Genomic DNA, 19,474 nt, shown 5'->3' on the forward strand with positions numbered 1-19,474 from the left:
ATTACTCAATTCCAACTAGATGGCAACAATTTGATGTAGTACATTGTAAATTGTGCTTTTTTATTCAATTACATACCGACGTAGATTCTGCAGATGCCCGAGTACCGATTTTATAACTCAAAACCCTCAACTTCATTAAATCTTCACTGTGTCTTCTGAGGATCCATTAGCTCTATTCATAGTGCAGGAATACCCTTCAAAAAATCCCCAAAAAGTTAGAGGGGGGGGGGGGGCTTTAAAGACAATGGAGTACATCATGTCTTGAATCGCCTTCCAGTAATGCTGAGAACATTCCCGAATCGTTTGATTGCTTAAAGATTTTTTACATGCTGTAGACCATAGTCTGACTCTAATCGACTCTAACTGCTTGAGATTTTCTTTCCCACGTTTTGTGTAAACAAATAACGTGAATAACTGTTCTTTTTATTTCAATTAATGTTTTTATTAAGACATTTAAACCAATATAAATTTTATATTTTTCAATATTCACTTTTGCTTTTAAACTTTTATGGTTATTTTATTAAGTTTTATTTTCATTTCAAAACTAGTACCATGCAGTAGTTGTTGTAGGAGTAGTGGGGCGCTTGCGATCATCAGGAAAGTAGTTTCCTTGTCCAAAAAAATTGTTAGATCCAAAATCAAATAGGACATGTACGAGCGGAGGAATCACATCACCACCATTTTGATCTTCCTGTACACCATGATTGTCATCTTGAGCTTTCTCGGCTATCAAAGTTGTACTCTATTGATGTGGAAAAGGCGAAAAGTTTACCTTCGAAAATTTAGAAAAATTGGAATTAATGGATTTATACCTTTGCTTGGCCAAATGCCAACAGAGTTATTACACCAATCAAACATGCAATGAAAAATTTCATGACTGGACTTAAAAAATATCAATATATCTCACTTTATTGAAAATTGCGGCTACTTATAGATATTTTGCAGTACCTGTAGCAAATATTGGCACAAATGCTATTTAATTAATATCGTGGGCTTTATTTTACTTAAGATAAACACAAATGGTCTCGCTTATTTAATTCTACTATTAATTACTAAAACGATTAATGAATACAGATGGGAAATTTATGATTGTTGCTACGAACAAGAGTCAAATATGACCGACCTTACTAACAATATTAAATACGCCGTTTTCAGAGAGAGAGAGAGAGAGAAAGAGAGAGATTAAACCAATTTTAGGTATCCGAAAATATTACTAACAAGTAAAAAAGCAGTAAGTTCGGCCGGCCGATTTGGGCAATTTTCAAAAATAAAATCCGTCTTAAAAATATCTAATGTAGCCGTTATATTAGGGTCTATACGACGACGTAGACCTGCGGTGAATAATGTAGCTAAAATCATCAAAATTTCGAATATAAATCTTTAAAATACCGAATGTAGCCGTATACCGTATACGATGACGTGGACCTGCATAGGCAACTTATGTCACAAGCTATGAAAAAAACTTTTTTTAATGTAGCTAAAATCATCAATATACCGATTATAGGGAGGTACCATGGTGGTTATAAAACGTGGACCTGTACATACAATTTTCTGGCATAGGCTATAGTATCCATTACGAACTTCAAATACAAAATCATTCCGGTAAATAATATCGCTAAAATCATCAAAATACCGAATATCGGGAGGTACCCTTATATGGGGGCTATACGAAGACGTGGACCTGCACAGACAGTTTTCTGTCATAGGCTGTAGTATTCATAACGAAATTGAAATATCAAATTTTAAATAGTTCCGGTAAATAATGTCGCTAAAATCATCAAAATACCGAATATCGGGGGTACCGTTATATGAGACTATACAAAGACGTGGACCTACATGTCCCATTTTCGTCGGATGGACATTGCTAAATCGACATAGAATCTTATGCTGATCAAGAATATATATATATACTTTGTGGGGTCTGAAATGTATATTTCGAGGTGTTAAAAACGGAATGACAAACTTAATATACCTTCCATACTATGGTGGAGGGTATAAAAATGTACCGCCTGCTAGTCTAAGGTGCTAAGCGTTTCCATTACAAGAGCAATATGAATTGAGTCGACTGCACCATCCTGAATGTAGACAACCGAAGACGCCATCCATAGTGTATTGCTTATGGATCCAGAGGCACACTCTCTCTATCTCTCTAATAGCTTTGGACCTTCCTCTCAAAATCGTGTAGGTCTCACCTGCCCTGCCGAAGTTATATCCACCATATGATTGTTTGGATGAATTCCACGTCAACGTCCAAGCAGATAATGTCACGAAAAGATCAGCGCTGGCAGAGCAGATTGACTGCTCCACATTCTGCACGGTTAACGAGGATGCCCCCACCCGAATACAACGAAAGTGTCACAGTTCGCCAGACTTAACCATAGTGTCACCCGGTGACGTGACTTGGCAACCTGTCATTTCTCTTGGCTCAGACCATCTCCCGATAATCGTCTCCATAAGCAGGGCGATCGATTTCATAACCTCTGGACGCCGTACTTCCATTAACCATTGGAAAGCTCACTGGTCAGAGTTCAGAGAATTCACGAACCGCCGCTTCAGAGAACTGCCCAACTTTTCTGATGTTTGGGTAGCAAACAGGATTTTCCGAAGCGTCATCAAAGCTACAGCCGCTTGCTATATACCTGCTGTTCGAATACCCGAGATAAGACCAGCAGAGGCAGCGGGATTAGCAAACGAGCGTGATGATCTCCATCGTACCAACCCTACTGATCCTAGAATCAGTGATTTGACAGTGGAGGTCAACCGGTTGATACAGGAGCATAAGAGGAAAAAGTGGCTAGAGCATCTCAAGTGTTGCAACATTGGGACCGATATGAATAAGCTGTGGGTGACGGTTAAGTCGCTCTCGAACCCTGGAAAAAAGGATGATAGGACCTCAGTCACTTTTAACGACATAACGGGGACTGATCCGAAGAGGTGCGCGGAGTACTTTAACCGACAATTTGTCGAGCACCCCGAGAGCAACAGGGCGAAGCGAAGAGTACTACGTCGTATCAGATCTCTTCCCGCTGAGGAGGAACCACCACAGTTTACGATGGGTGATGTTGCAAATGTCATCTGTAACGATAAGTCATCCAAAGCGTTGGGCCCGGACGCCGGGAGTCGAGTTCTTAACGAAAGTTCTCAATTTGTCGCTAGCCACCCACATAGTGCCCGAAACCTGGAAAATGGGGCGGGTGGTCCCGCCACTGAAGCCAGGCAAGCATGCTAGCAAAGGCGAATCTCAGTACAGGCCGATCTCGCTTTTGTCGTCAGTAGCCAAGACTCTTTGGGCTTTACTCCTTCCCAGCATTAGAGGAAGCTATATAGTTGCCAAGCACCAGCACGGATTCCGTCCACAACAGCATTACACACCATTTCCACACATATTAGTACAGGACTGAACCAGAACAAGCCGTGTGACAAAACAGTGTTGGTAGCCCTTGAGCTATCAAAGACATTTGATACGGTAAATAATGTCATACTGTTTGAGGACGCGCAGAGAACCACCCTCCGGCCAAGTTTGAAACGTTGGATAATCAACTATATGTGTGGACGCCAGTCGTACGTGGAATTCCGGAACAAGAAGTCCAAAGCCCCGTAGAGTGAAACTGCCCTCAGAACTGCGACAGGGTGCATTCTCATGACACCAGTGAATCATCTACACGAGGAGGCGAAAGTCCTTCCCTTACGTCAGCATATTCATTTTCTTTCATTGCAGTACCTGACTGGGTGTTACAGTGAGAGTCATTCCAACCATCATATGGTGGATACCACTCCCCTACCCAGGCGTGTCAGAAAGGACATACATGATCTAGAGAGGGAGATCCAACGCTATTAGAGGGAACCTCTAGATCAAGAAGCCTATCAGGCAGGTTTGAGAGGCATTCATACCGATGCAGTCGCGGATGCTATAGGCAACTATAAAATGAATGCCGTGCTCGGAGTGTGTTTTGTGCGCAAATGCTGTATCCATAGGTCAGTCATAGTTACATACAGCCAATGCATTACTTGCATATAGGGAACCAACTCTATTTTACGGATTTCTCACCATAATTTTAAATGAAACAATGCATTTATATACCTGTACAAAGGACGACGGTTTTAAATGTGGAGATTCATATGGATGTATCAGTTTGTATCATAAATTTCGATGTGCTACAAACTACATAGTTGCATGCCACAATATCAAAAATAAAACACACGATTTTCAAATACATGAACATAAGTATGTATTTGTTTTCACTTTCATTCTTACTCCATATATGAATGTGTAGTTTTGTTTGTGTATATATATTTTTAATTTATATATTATGTAAAGTATTTAAATTTAATCATTTGTAAAATATCGCTTATAAAACTTAGAACGGTGAAAGCATTTTATTGAGTTTAGATAGTACAATACCATTATAATATTATTATGAACAGTGGTGAATGATTTCAAACACGAAAGGAGGAACAATCCCATTACAATTTACTCTTTTTATGCACACTTACACACGCACATACACACTCACACATTTAACACATTTTCCTTTTTTAAGATTTAATTCGAATCAAACAAAGAGTAATATTGTTGTGTCTTAATATTCTGAAACTTTTCACAACTACATCATAACTATTTACAATTGAGTTTCCCCCATTTTTTCTTTAATTCTTTGTATTTGTTGTTTTGCTTTTTCTTTACATATAGTTGTTCGTTGATCAATTGGAAAAATAATAATAATGAGAGAGTTCACTTGATTAAATATTTTTAATAATTTTATTAAAATATTCCTGCTGGATTAAGTGGACTGTATTTTCAAAGGGATATATCTCATGAAATCGATTGCATTATAATAATTAAATTTATTCCGGTTATTGGTTTTATGTGCAATTGCAGGATGGAGATGTTCGAAATGATGTACAAAAACTTGTGTTACCAGTTGTACACTATACAAAAAAGATAACTTAAAAATACATTGAAAACTTATGGCTATTTACTAATTAGATTATGCATACAAATTTGTGTTCAAACTTAAATTAAATTATACTAAGGATTTTGTTGCAATTATGGACATGGAGTATGGAACGATTCCAGCCAAAAGTAAGTTACAATTAAATATTTGTAGTTGTTATTATAGTATGAAAGCATTGCTCTTTCTACTCAAATGTATGATTTCTGCAAAATGTTCATTCTATGTATGACATACATATGCGTATATGTATATATTGCTATGGATGAGAGTTCATATACGATATATAAAATTAAACTATTTATTATTTATGTGTCTATGGATATCCGTGTTTTTTCTGTTGCTATCGTTATCGGCTGTCGATGGATGCCATGAAAAAAAATTGGATTGGTTGTAGTTTGGTTCGTTCTATTTTATTAAGTCGGAATTAAAGTATAGATGAATGGCTGTAACCTGAAATGGAAAGAAGAGTTATAATTATATTCGAATAGGTAATCGAATTGTATTATATAAATGTGCGATACATAATGGGAAGAATAAACCCAAAAATCACAAAGTGATCACACGAGAGAAACTGATACTGCCGTTTTTTTTTCAAAGAACTGCCCATATCTTCTGATGTTCGGGTTGCAGAAGGTTTTTCCGAAACATCATCTAGCAAATAACCGTGATGAGCTCTGTCTCTCCATCCCTGCTGATTCCAGAGTCAGCGAGTTGATAGTGGTGATCAACCGGTTGATGCAAGACAATATTAGCGGAGAAGTGAAACCGATATGAGTAAGTTGTGAATAGAATACTTATAGGGCGAAATTTCTTATATTATGTCGTATTAGATCACTTCCTGGCCCACTGCAGTTTAGAATGGGTGATGTTGCACATGTCCTCTGAAACTCCATGTCACCCAAACTTTGGGTCGGGATAGAATCTTAATTGTATTGTTAAAATCGCTGAATAAGCCGGAAGTTAAGTAACGGTCAAATGTCCTTAACATGTCGCTAGCAATCCACATTGTTCCCGAAGCCTTAAAAATGGGACGGGAAGTCCTGCTACTAAATCCAGGAAAGGATGCCAGCAAGGTGAATCTACAGGACGATTTAGCTCTTGTCGATAGTAGCGAAGACTATTAACAGCAAGGAAAGGCCAGAAGTGACTCCATTTTTGATCCGTAATCTCAAAACAAGGACAGGGAAAGGGTAATTGATTTCACCCTTACTAATAGGGATCGCTTACATAGGACTGAAAGATCTCCTCTCAGTGTACATTCTAGTACAAGGCTTTCATCAAAAAAATCGTGACCGCTTACTTTCTCAGGCAGGCCATTTAATCAACTATAGGAAAGCAAGCTCAAGATTATGTTATAGAACCAACAAGACCAAACAACGTTCGGACTAGGAAGCCTATAAGGCAGCCTTTAAGAATATTGAGATGAAGAAGGTTAAGCGCAAATCATGGATATGCTAGCGAATGTTAAAAAAAGCATGCATATTCCGCATAGTCTTTTCAAAAGATCGTAAATATATTGGACGTATAAAGCGTGGAGATGGTACGTGGAGTGACTCCGGTTTAGAGACTCTTAGGCCCTACTGTACAAATGCGATAATCTATCGAAAACTCACTCAGTGGGGTCGTCAATGTACTGCTTAGAATGAGAACCTGATTGATAGAATTTCAAGTATTCCCAAAATGAAGCGGGGCCATCGACACTTTCAAACCCTTCAAATCATCAGGGCCAGATGGTACTAATACTGCTATGCAGTATTAGTACCATCTGCATCAACGGCAATAGTCCCGATTCTGTTGGAGTTTCCCAAGGCTTCACTGTCACATACATTCCCAAAGCTGGGAAACCAAGTCATTCACTTCCAAAGGACTACAGACCAATTAGTCATTCCTCCTTTCTGCTAAAACCTCCTGAAAGGTTAAAATCAGAACTCTACTACACGTCTACATGAAGGGCAAGTCTGTTGAGACAGCGCAAAACGACGTCGTAGGTCACATCGAGAAAAATATGAATGGCTCTTTTTTCATATTGACAGCTTCTTTCGACATTGAGGGGCCTTTAAAGGGCACACCAAACTCATCTAAAACATGCATGTGCCCATCTCGAGAGTTTAACTCGAGCTCCCTGCATAAGATCTGAAACAGTTTGCGGGAATTTCCCAGCAAGACCACATCGTCGGCGTAAACCACGACCTTTGTTCCGCCATTTTCCAGTTCGATTAGAATGTCATTTATCCCCAAAAGGCAAAGTAGTGGTGACAGATCCCCTCTTTGCAGAGTGCCCCTAGTGACCGTTTTCCTAACAGAACACTCCCCGATGCTTGAGTTACTGCTAAGCATAACATCAATCCAATCAACTAGGAGTGGTGGTATACTAAGTTTTGCGAGGGAACTAGGACTTGCCTCGAGTGTGACATTATTGAAGGCCTTTCTTGACATCGAGGGGGCTGCCAAACTGATGCACGAGTTGTTCAGGTTCCTTTCTACATTGTTGTCAGAGGAAGAACCAGATTAGCGAAATTTCAACACATAGCATACATATACACTGTGTATTATACCCTATCCTAGTTTAAGTATGATGTCAAAAGCCAATAATAAAATTAAGGACACATCAAAATAATGAATTTTGGGTTAATCTAAAACTGAGCTCGTACTCTTTACAAGGAGGCGGAAAATACCTGTCTTCTCTCTGCCAATGCTGGACGGTGTAATTCTAAGCCTTTCTTCGGAAGCAAAATATCTCGGCACTATCCTAGACCAGAAACTAAGCTGGAAGAGGAATATCGAGGAGCGAGCGAAGAAGGCCTTAAATGAACTTTACTCCTGCAAAAAGTCCATAGGAAAGAGTTGGTTGCTTAAACCCCATATTATCGGATGGATATATGAGTCAGCCGTCCGACCAATCCTAACCTATGGGGGACTTGTTTGGTGGCATTCCTTAAGGAAAACCACCTTCAGCAAGAATATTAATAAAGTCCAAAGAGTTGCATCGCTACTAATTACAGGTGCGGCCAGGAGCACGCCACAATCCGCTCTAGATACCCTACTCAATTTAAAGCCGCTAGGCTTATTTGTAGAGGAACTAGCTGCTAGGTGTGCCCTGCGACTCAATGAACTGGGAAAATGGCGGAGTCAATCCTTCGAACACTCTGTCACTCTTAAGTATGTGGAGAACGTAAGTAATCAGGCAATAGCTAGTGACTATATACTCCCTAGGCACAGCTTTGAATTACTCGACATCCACATACCAAACAGGGATATCTGGTCCCGTGACTCTCCAACTTTTAACGGTATAGCTGTCTATACTGATGGTTCAAAGATGGAAAGGGGGCTGGAGTCTACTGTGAAAGTTTAAGTATCCAAAGATCCCCCAGGCTAAAAAGCGATTGTAGCGTTTTTCAGGCAGAAATTTTTGCTATCAGAATGGCCATAGAGCTGCTGAAAAACAGAATCAATGAACGGGATGGACCGGCGACTATATATGTCGATAGTCAAGCGGCCCTAAAAGCTCTAAATTCTTTTATAATCAAATCTATGGCTGTTCTGGAGTGCAAGAATGCCCTGGAAAAGGTTAAGTCGGTTGTCAAGCTCTGTTGGGTTCCTGGACACTGCAACATATCTGGCAATGAATTTGCCGATGAATTGGCCAGACGTGGATCTGAGTCAGTAGATCTAGTGACTGGGAGCTCAGTGAAGCCACCTTTATGCCACTTCTTTCAAGTACTGCATAATCACTATCTTGGGAGATTTCAACAGAACTGGCTATCTGGAATGGGATGTAACATCTCCAAAAAGATTTTGCCATAACGAAGTTGAACTTGAAGCTTGTGTTAGGTCTAATAACAGGTCATTGAAACATAAAGGCCATGACTTTAAAATTGGGGGGGGGGGGGGGTGACGACACTGAATACTGCAGGCTTTGCCAAGATGTCACTGTCCTACCCTTATCAGAGTAAGACATAGGCTTCTGGGTAAGCAAATTCTGCCCGACTTGTCATGCCTCTCCGAAACCGGGCCAGCAGTTATTCTTCAGTTAGCCAGAAGACTAAAATGGCTAAGGACGACACGCTGACTACACCGAGGATGCAAACACACTAACTCTTCTATTCCCTATCTATATTCTACTCTAACCCCCTAACTTATTTCACTTTCATTTTTTCTAAATTAGGATGATCACAATGGGCCAATAGGTCTCCGAGTGGAGTGGTTGTTTTACACAGCCACACATCCTTTAACCTTACCTAACCTAACCTTGGGTTAATCTAAAATTAAATAATTTTTAAAATATAATTTGAATAATTCTTTAATAAATATCACCGACAAAACATTACTTACATAGTTTATGAAAGATAATTCATAAAATCATTGGTATTATTGCTGCTGCTACTACTGCTTGATGATGTTGTGGTAGATGATACTGAACTCTCTGAACTGCTACTATTCATCGTATTGTCGTCAGCAAAATCGGCAGTATTGAAAGAAGAAGACTGTGGCTGAGGTGTATAAAAACTAACGGCAGCTGGTGAAATTTGTTCGGCAGCTTCATTTAGTATTGTGTCGGTTGTGGTCGTATTACTCATGCTATTTGCATCGAAAACATTCGAATCGTGAGACATATTCTCATTTAACGTAGTACCATTTTCATCTACATCATCTTCCTCGTCATCATCATCATCCTCTTCTTCTCCTTCTTCACGTTCTTGTTTAATATCTTCCTGTTCTTCATCGTGCTCTGTTGTTGAATATAAATTGGATGTTTCATTACTATACTCATTGTCCTCATTTGCTTCTCTGCGTGCATGCTCTGTATCACCCTCATGTTCGATTTCTTCCATCTCTTTTTTAATGTCATCAACTGGATTTTTGAAGTTAACAGACTTGTCTTGATTTTCTGAATTTTCTCCTGAATTCTCGCCTTGAATATCATCTACCGGTGCAGTTTTGGCTTCGCTACCTGTTGTATGTGGATGGCTGCAGCCAGCAGCAATGGCAACTGTATCATCATCATATGAACTGTGCGTTTGCGTTTCGAGGGCGGATACTACAACGGTGGGCATATTTGAGGCGGCATTATCATCACAGGCAGTTATATGGAGACTCTCTTGGGCATACGGCAAGCGAGGACTGGCTATTGCTGTTTCCGTGCACTTATCTTGTGGGTCATTACTGCTACTGGTAACACGATTCGCATCTTCGTCATGTAAACGCTCGTTACTTGTTGATTCCAGGTTCTCATTACTGGTAGAATTTTTCGAGAGCTTTGTTTTCAACTCTATTAACTTTACATTATCGCTTTCGCTGCTTTCCCCTGAGCTTTCACAATTTTTGAATGCTGGCTCTTCTTTCCCATGGGTATCACTGCCACCCTGCGTTTCATCGTCGTCAAGTTTAGGCTGTTTGATATTTTCGTCGTTCGTTGACTTGTGAGACAATTTTCGTATCCTTCGCTTACGTCCATTACCGATTAGAGCACTTTTAGCCTGTTGTTGTTGCTGTTTCCGTAAAGGTTCGTTGACTGCCTTCACACGCCATGAGTTCTCCCCCTCGCTTTGATTCTCCTCGTCATCGATATTTGTCGCACGCAATGTTTTTAGTTTCTCCTCTTGTCTTTTTAGTCGCCCGTTTAAGGCCATAACGAGGGCAAAATTCTTTCCCATATGCCCATTATCATCTTCGTCGTCATCGTCGTCATCTTCACTTTCCTCCGGATCATCGTCAGTCGATTCATAATTGTTGTTTGTCTTCCTTCGTTTTGTAGCTGAAGTGCCACACTTACTTCTCCTCCTCTTTGATTTTTTAACTCGCCTGCGTTTTTTCGCACTATGCCTCTGATTTGCCGATAGAACATATTCTTCGTCGCTTGAAGACCCACTTGTTGCCCCATCACCCAAAGAGGAGTCGGAACTACTGGAATGGCTGCTTTCGCTTGGCAAACGTTTGCCACGGCGTCTTGTTGGATTGACCTGATTCGTGTCCGCTCTTGCATTACGCAGAGAATATTTAGTCCGCTTTTTGTTTTGTTGTATCGATAGTCGTAGTGCCGCCGAGGTGCTTGCTCCCACATTATATATATCTGAATTGTTTGGTGTTGCGTCATTCTTAGTTGTACTGGTAGCAGACTGTTGATTACGTTTCTTGGCTTCTACTAAGGCTGTAATTTTAGAACGATTAGACGATTGGCGTTTTACTTTGCCCGTATCGGCATCATCGTTGTCCGGTTCTGCTTCACTTGTACTGAATGAGGTTTTGTTTAAGGGTTTTGTTTCTTCGACAAAAACCACATCGGAATCCGATGCCGAGTCTAGACTAACCTTTTCGGGTGTTCGCAAATGTGGAGGCTTACGCTCCAAAACAAATTCACATTCATCACTGCTGCCCGATGTTAATTCGATGTTTTCCGTAACGGTTGGCTGACTTAAATTCGAACTTACAGCCTCTGTACTGTTGTTGCCATGTACAGCTGCATCGGTCGCAGTCGTCTCCTCTGGCTCGTTTCTTAAATCAATAACCAAACTAACCCCATCTTGTACAACCGAACGCATCGAACCACTTGGGCCGGCTGTTCCATCACCTCCATGTCGTGTCATATTTGACGCTAAGCGGTTATGAATTGTTAAATTTATAGCTGTAAAAGAGTTGAAATGAGTATTAAATACTCTGTAATAACTTGGAAGATTTTCAACATCATCATTATCAAGAGTCCCACCATTTGTCGATGCAGCGACAGATTGGGTAGCTGAATCTTCAGCTACGTCGATTTCATCTGTATCAGTTGTATCATCCGATGAAGTGAATTCTATGACGACATCCTCACTGGACTGTGGTGAGTATTCAACAACTCTATCATAACCAATCATATCAAATGGCGATCTAGCGAAATTATTCAATTCGTGTATGAAGTGTGCGGTCTTATTGCCCAAATATGTTTGCAAACGACGGCGGAATGCCGGCGATAGGATATTCATAAGAACTAAGGCTGAATTGATGGATTCCAAGACAGTGTTAACATCATGTTGGGATTGACGTAACAAACATTGCAAATCGCGACTGATCCACGGCATCAAACGATGTATTTGTGCTGGATTATCCCTAAGAATAGAGAAGAAAATGTTTATGGGGGAATTAGAAGTGATAAAAATGTATAAAAACGTAAAATAAATGCATAAATAAACAAAACTTGATCCACAAGAGCAACGAAATTTTGCTCATAAGAAATAATTAACTAATTCCACGTAGAATGAATGAAAACGTATCTAATAAAAACTAATAAGCTTTAATCAAAATGAAGATATGATAACCAGAAATGAAAATACTCTGACAAATCTAAAAAATATACTCAGTAAAATGTCTGTTTTCAAAAGGGAATTCTTTCTATATATATAAAAATCAATTGTTGTTCGTTGGTAATGGTATCAGTTGAGAACGGCTGGGCCGATTTGCATAATTTTTTGTACAAACGTTCGTCATACCCCGAGTTAGGTTTTTAAAACAAAAAATATTGACCACGTCTACGTTTACGCCCACTATTTCGATTTATCTAAAATCCTTATATTTGCCAAATAATGAAGATATCGGTTTTAAAATTATTACACGACATACTGTTGACTTTCCCTCCAATCCTAAGTATTTATTTTGGGGCTGAGGAACTGACATGACATATGGAAATAATCCATCCAATGAGAACTCAAAATTCATTCATTGGGACTTCAATCAGTGAAATACCGAATATGAAGAGACACTGTAATACGGACTATACTAAATTGTGAAGTGAATTGAAAATATAGTAAGAAAAGGATTCATATACTCGGAAAATTCTTCCGAACCCTTTAAAGTAACCTCAAATTATAGGTAACGTTATACGGGCACTATGCGCTATCGTCAGTAATTACACTGAGCTGCAGAAAATCTTGGGTTTAGGACATTTTTTGGTTGGTAAATAAAAATCCCAAAAGAGGGGTTCCCGGATCTAACTTTTTTAACCATACACAAACGGCGCAAATATTTTGCCCTATACTCCGCAAAAGTTTCGACAAAGTTTTAAATTTGATATAGTCCTAGGGGTAACACGAGAAATCATTTGTTCAAAATATGTATCAGGTTGGTCTATATTGTGATATACATAGCTCCCCTTCTGGTAGAAGACCTTCGCGGAAAATTTTCAATATCAATGTTTCGGAGTAGCGCTCATATAAAAGTACCTCCTGATTTTACCTATTGCGAGGGTTTTGATTTTATTGTCGAATGTTTAGACTACTTTGGGGGGTAGGGAACCGTCTTACATGGGCCTATTATAAACAGTTAATGTATACTTTTTAATATATATGCTATATTATTTAGGTTTTTAACTCTGAAACTAAAACCTCTTACTAAAAAATAAGATCAGGTTTTCTGAAAGACGTATTTATTTCTATTTAATCGAGTCATAATTTATACAAAAAATTGTGCCACTTATGTGAGCCAGATTTGTGAATTATTATTCTTTAAAAACTATGCATTAAAGACTAAAACTACGGGCCGGCAACGCGGACTGGGTCAGCTAGTTGAATATAAAATACATTCAGCCTGTGATTGAAAGTTAATCGTAAAAAGTATTTGTGTGATTGGTATGTTATCAGAAAAATATGGTCTTGGCAAACAAACGGTCTGCGATACAATAAAAAAGAAGAAAGCAAATTTATCACATGCCTCTAGAAGTGCATTTGTCAATGGTTTCAGAAAAAGACATGCGCTAAAATCTGAAAACCCAAGAGTTATTTTTCAACATACAAATAGTTTTGGCAAGAAATGTTGAAAGAAATTCCGAGTCGACACAAATATAAGGACTATATGGATAACCTAAAATATTGTTATGAACTTAGGGCGAAAATGGAAATTATTTTCATGAAAAACTGGACATAAATTCGTTATGCATGTACACCATATGGTGCGAATTTAAAAATTTTCAAAAGGATAACATCCACTAAAAATTCTGTTAAAACCTTAAAAATATCGAAAAAAAACCGTTACATTGGGGTATATACGAAGAAGTGGACCTGCATAGGGAACTGTTGTCATAAGCGATTACAATATTCAAATACGAAAATTGAACAAAAGATCCGGTGAATAATGTAGCTAAAATCATCAAAATATAGAATATGGGGACGTACTGATATATTGGGCCTATACGAAGACCTGGACCTACGAATTCTAAATACAAAATTTGTAACAACTTCGGTGAATAATGTCCCTAAAATAGTCAAAATATCGTATATGAGGCGGTACCGTTGTATGTGGGCTATATGATATCGTGGACCTATATAGACATTTCCATTTAAAAATGTGGCTAAAATTATCAAAATATCGAATATCAGTCGAATACCGTTATATCAGGGAATTTACGATATCATAGACCTATATCGACAATAATCTTCCATATCTGGAGGTACAGGGGGCAAATTACTCAGAAAGAACTTCTAGTATGGATTTTCAGACAATTCCGTTGGAAAATGTGGCTAAAGTCATGAAAATACCGAATATAAAGAGGAATCGTTATATGGGTGATATACGATATCGTGGACCTATATATTTCTCTTTAAAAGTAAAGTGATTGAAAATAACTTCTAGTATGGATTTTTAGACAGTTTCATTGAAAAATGTAGCTAAAATCATCAAAATACCGAATATCGGGAGCTATCGTTGTATGGGGGCTATACGATATCGTAGACCTATGCAGACTATTTTCTTTCAGGTGCTAAAGAACTCATAAAGAACTGCTAGTGTAGAATTTCAGACAATTTCATTGAAAAATGTGGCTAAAATCAGCAAAATATCGAATATCGGAAGGAACAGTTATATGGGGGCTATAAGATATCGTGAACCTATATAGACAATTCTCTTCCACAGAATAAAGTACTCAAAAAAAACTCCTTGTGTGGATTTTCAGAAAATTCTGTTGGAAAATGTGGCAAAATTATCAAAATATCGAATATTGGGGGTATCAATATATGGGGGATATACAATATCGTAAACCTATATATTTCTCTTCCAGGGAGTAAAGTGCTTGGAAAGAATTTCTAATATTGATCTTTAGACCGTTCCATTGAAAAATGTAGCTAAAATCATCAAAATACCGAATATCGGGGGATACCGTTGTATGGGGGCTATACAATATCGTGGACCGATATAGCCCATCTGCAGATGACTGTCGAAGACAGTCGAAATATCGTAAAATAAAAATCCAAATTATAAAAAAAAAATAAAACACTAGCAAAAATAAAGTTATTAAGAATTCATGTACAACAGGTCAACAATAAAAAACAACACTTCAATAAAAACATATTAAAAATAATTAATGAAATTGAATCAAAGATAAATTCGTTAATTAAATCAAGGTTAAATTCGTTAAGCCTGACCTGGCCGAACTTTTATTATCCTCAGCCATGAGGTGGAGCAACCCCTTAAAAAACTATGACAAAGGCCCATTTTTTAAAGGTGATAATTGATGTCGTTACAATTACAAGACCTCTAGGGCGCCATAATGACATAATTTAAAAACATGCAGAATGCGTTGGTGCCAACTGTAAATCATTTACTGCTTTTAAATTAAAAAAGTGTACTTCTGTAAATAAAATCTTATATTCTTTTATATTGCGCCCAATATTGCAAAGGTATCCTAATCTTGACTTTTTTACTGTTCATTTTTTAAGAAATAGATCATAATCTGTCAGGGTTGGCCTTGAACTTTGCTAATTTATCTGTTAAAAAAACTGAAAAAGTCACCAGACTTGATATAAAGAAAACGGTAGTTTAATGAAATTTTACTTCAAATAGCCATGCCAATTGGAAATACATTGTATGTGGATAAAACAAAAGAATCAAGTATCATACTGAGAAATTATCTTACCTATAATACTGAGAACTGCTTTCACGAAAACGCCCGGTAACATCACGAACTGGCAGGGCATATAATTTTCGATCGTAAACATAGCGACGCCACAATTGGCTTAATGTACTATCAGGATATTCTTGACGATATAAATCCAATAACTCTGCACGATACATATATTGATTTCGCAAGCTACCTACTGGCATGGAACGATTGTTGTTACCACCGCCAGCTGCTGTTGGGGCTATAGCGTACATAAAATTAGGATTCACACGATCACTCCAGGTTTCATTGCGGCCAATACTATGTGATGAAGAGAATTGCATTAAGGTATTTTGCTTCATTTAATGTTCTATTGTGTTAAATCAATACTTACTTTTGACTAACAACGCCAAAGATGCGCATCTGTGCCAGATCCATATCAAATTGGGATTGAGCAATTTGCACAGTTGGCGGCTGGACATGGTACTCTTCAAATTGGTGCTCTGACTTGACATTGTGAATAATCGACTTGAAGGTTTGCTTGCACAGTGGACACTCTGGTTTGACTTTGCTCCACTCGCACAAGCACTTGAAGCAGAACTGATGCATGCATGAGTCGGTAAAGCATTTATTTTTGCAACGACCCAAGCAGATGGCACAATTTGGGGGTGGTGAAGCCACCCTCTCCCCATTGCCATCGGCTGAAGTTCCAGCTGTTGGATTTGTAGCCTCCTCTGATTCACTCTCACTGCTGCTAGAAGACCTGGGTGATTTCAATGCATAACGGGGTAGAAAAGCATCTTCCAGTGTTTGTTGTGGCTGAGATACAACTTCTAATCCACTGACATCACCTCCACCACCTATTCCATCCACCCCCTCTGCGGCTGATGCCATGGCCATTGCTTCTTGAACTAAATTATTTGCATTTGCCGATTGCAGTTGATATAGGGATTCGCCATGAGATGTTGTTGAGCTGATATTACTACCTCCGCTGCTAATCGTGGGCGATGAAGTATTATTCAATAGCTCCATTGCGCTGTCTAGCAAATCCATCGAATACGGGTTTCAAACTTGGTTGTATTTTTGTAAATCGTTTTACTATGATTCGACGTTATTTGTAATCATTTATTGATATTTAGAGACTTTTTCCAACCGTAAATGCAAGACAATTTCCACACGTTTGTTCAGAAAAGTTGTAGACATTCCATGTCTACATATTCTCTGCAATTTATCTTTCTTCTTCTCTCTGGTTTGGGACTATTCCCCTTACTATTCGTTCACAAACACTGATTCGCCACTTATTTGTGTTGTTATTGTTTTTCATTCATTTCATTTGACATTTCACGAGGTGCTGAAACAAACGACGATTCTGTTGTTTTCGGCCAAAACAAAGGTGTTCTTAGGGAAATCGATTTTTTTATCTTCCCTGCTGCAATGCAATTCAATAGAGCTGTGAAATAAGAAAGTGGAAAAAACGAAAAGTAATGAATAAATCTGCTTAAAAAATCCTTAAATTGTAAATATATTCTAAGGTTTGTTTACGAAAAGTAGAATGACGGAAGGCCAATTGTTGTGGTGGTAGCAGTGATGAGAGAAGTACTTTTTCGAACAAAAGTACCATCTAAACGCACTTTCATGGAACAGAGATGGTAAATGTCTTATTCTGTACATTTTGCTATTTGCCATAAAATATTGTTCACCGGCGTTTAACGGCATTTATATAAGAAAAATTGAAGATTGATTGAAAAGAGTTGTATGTTACTACCACATATACACTAATTCACTGACTAGCATTTTTCAAAAACAGTTAATTCTACCGATTTGTATACCCTTCCCCATAGCATGGAGGTTATATTAAGTTTGTCATTCCGTTATATAAATGCTAGACCCACAAGAGGTAGACATATGTTATTAATCAGCACAAAATTCTATGTCGATTTAGCAATGTCTGTCCATCTGTAAAAATCACTCTAGCTTCCGAACGAAATCAAGTAGTTTGCAAAAATTTTACCCAGATGTGTGTTAGTTCTGCAGGACTTTTGGCATTGAAAATGGGCTATATAGATTTAGGTTTTGGTACAGCCCAAATAAATTTAAAAAATTCTAAAATATATGAAAAAAACGGAAAATAAACTCGAATGTATGGGTCTCTTGCTCTATGACGATACGAATTTGAACCAATCTGCGAACCATTCAACATAATCCATTACACCATTGAATAATCGTATGCCGAAAAATTTGAGGGCCATATGTTGGAATATTAATTGCGCAAAAAATATAGAGTTGTAATTAATATAACTACTGTTTTCAAATTGCTGAGGAATATAGATCCATAAAGGAAACTTGTTCCATATTCCATAGATATTGTACCTCAATGTGAAAAAGTACAAGCAAACCTAAGTTTCCAACACTAGTAGGTGTGTGTTGTACCTGCTGGCTAAATGAAAAAACGACTTTAGTTGGAAATAAAATAATGGCCGTAAGCTCTTGCATCCCTGGACCAAACCACAAAACAGAATAATTTCAATACTTGAATATTTATCCCAATCAGACTTGTGTTGTTGATACACACTAATTTCAAGTCCACATAAATGTAAAAAGGTGAAAAATTAAACTGAACTACAAAAACACCTTTGTTAATGTTTAGAATGTGTGATCAAAATAAAATCAAATATGTAAAAGACAACTTCCCATTAATTTTAGAACCTGGCATTTCTTTTTTATTCCAGTTGACCCATTAATCATCATCTCCGGTATTATTTATGTCAAACTCAATTCCCTTTCTGCCGTTCTGTCGTATTCCACTCATTCGCACTATGGTCATTATCAAACACTTTTCACTCAAAATTCAATGACAAAAACAACTCACGGGCAGGAAAAATGAAATGTCTTGATTGGCTTTGGCTTATTGCACAAACGGCAAATCTGTGTATTGATTTTTCTCCGCTTTTAAAACTAATGGCAAAGAAACTTTGTATCTCATTCAATGCTCTCTCAGTTCTTTTATATATTTCACAACATTATTTCACTTTTATCACAACTCTTTTCTAGAAATTTTGCATTTATTTTCTCTTTACTTCTGCACTTGGCCACACGAATACTACAAACATTAAATTGTTCCATTCAGACGACCGACGGCGACAACAATAATCGTCAGTGTTGTAAAGCGTACAAAAATTGTTTGTTGGTATTCATTATTACAAGCGACCATCACACACACACACACACGTATGAATTTACTTTACATAAACCATGAAATGTAACGTTAAATTCATGCCGAATTTTGTTTTCTTTAGTTTAGTGTTTCGAAAATTCGATTATTTTACCGAAAATATTAAATATTTTATTGAGCTTTAATGTCTCTAATTGATATTATTGTCAGAAGTAGACTGTAATTCTCCAACACGTTCCGACGTTCGTATATCAGCTGTCTATACACGATATTACCAGATTGTAAAGAAACGTTCGTTTTATGGTATTTTTGTAAACGAAACAGCAACAAACGGGACACAATTGAAAATGTCGGCGATAATACATTGTGAATTTGCCGTTATAATAGCCACGTTCCTTTACTTGCGGAAATCTTCAAATTTCAAATGTGAGTCACAGTGAAAATGGTCCCCCTGTCACAAGCCACTTTAAACAATAAAAAGTCTTCGAAATCAATAAAAATGTA

The 19,474-nt window shown here is 37.9% G+C and overlaps 1 protein-coding gene across 3 annotated transcripts; it reads right to left on the reverse strand.

Annotated features, from left to right (window-relative positions):
- Positions 1-411: 411 nt before the first annotated feature.
- Positions 412-19,237, reverse strand: LOC131803973 (E3 ubiquitin-protein ligase Topors-like). Of its 3 annotated transcripts, XM_059126007.1 has the most exons (7): positions 18,668-19,234; positions 16,193-17,248; positions 15,835-16,119; positions 11,659-12,041; positions 9,288-11,577; positions 813-5,405; positions 412-742 (listed from the first exon to the last, which is right to left on the reverse strand). In XM_059126007.1, the coding sequence occupies exons 2-5, from the start codon at positions 16,849-16,851 to the stop codon at positions 9,293-9,295; spliced, it is 3,612 nt and encodes a 1,203-aa protein (XP_058981990.1). In that variant the 5' UTR covers positions 16,852-17,248; positions 18,668-19,234; the 3' UTR covers positions 412-742; positions 813-5,405; positions 9,288-9,292. The 3 variants fall into 3 exon arrangements, with proteins under 3 accessions (XP_058981990.1, XP_058981979.1, XP_058981977.1); XM_059125996.1 differs by having other exon boundaries at positions 9,288-12,041; positions 19,125-19,237; XM_059125994.1 differs by having other exon boundaries at positions 9,288-12,041.
- Positions 19,238-19,474: the final 237 nt, after the last annotated feature.

This window comes from Musca domestica, unplaced genomic scaffold (genome assembly GCF_030504385.1).
Source record: "Musca domestica strain aabys unplaced genomic scaffold, Musca_domestica.polishedcontigs.V.1.1 10, whole genome shotgun sequence".
NCBI classification, from domain to species: domain Eukaryota; kingdom Metazoa; phylum Arthropoda; class Insecta; order Diptera; family Muscidae; genus Musca; species Musca domestica.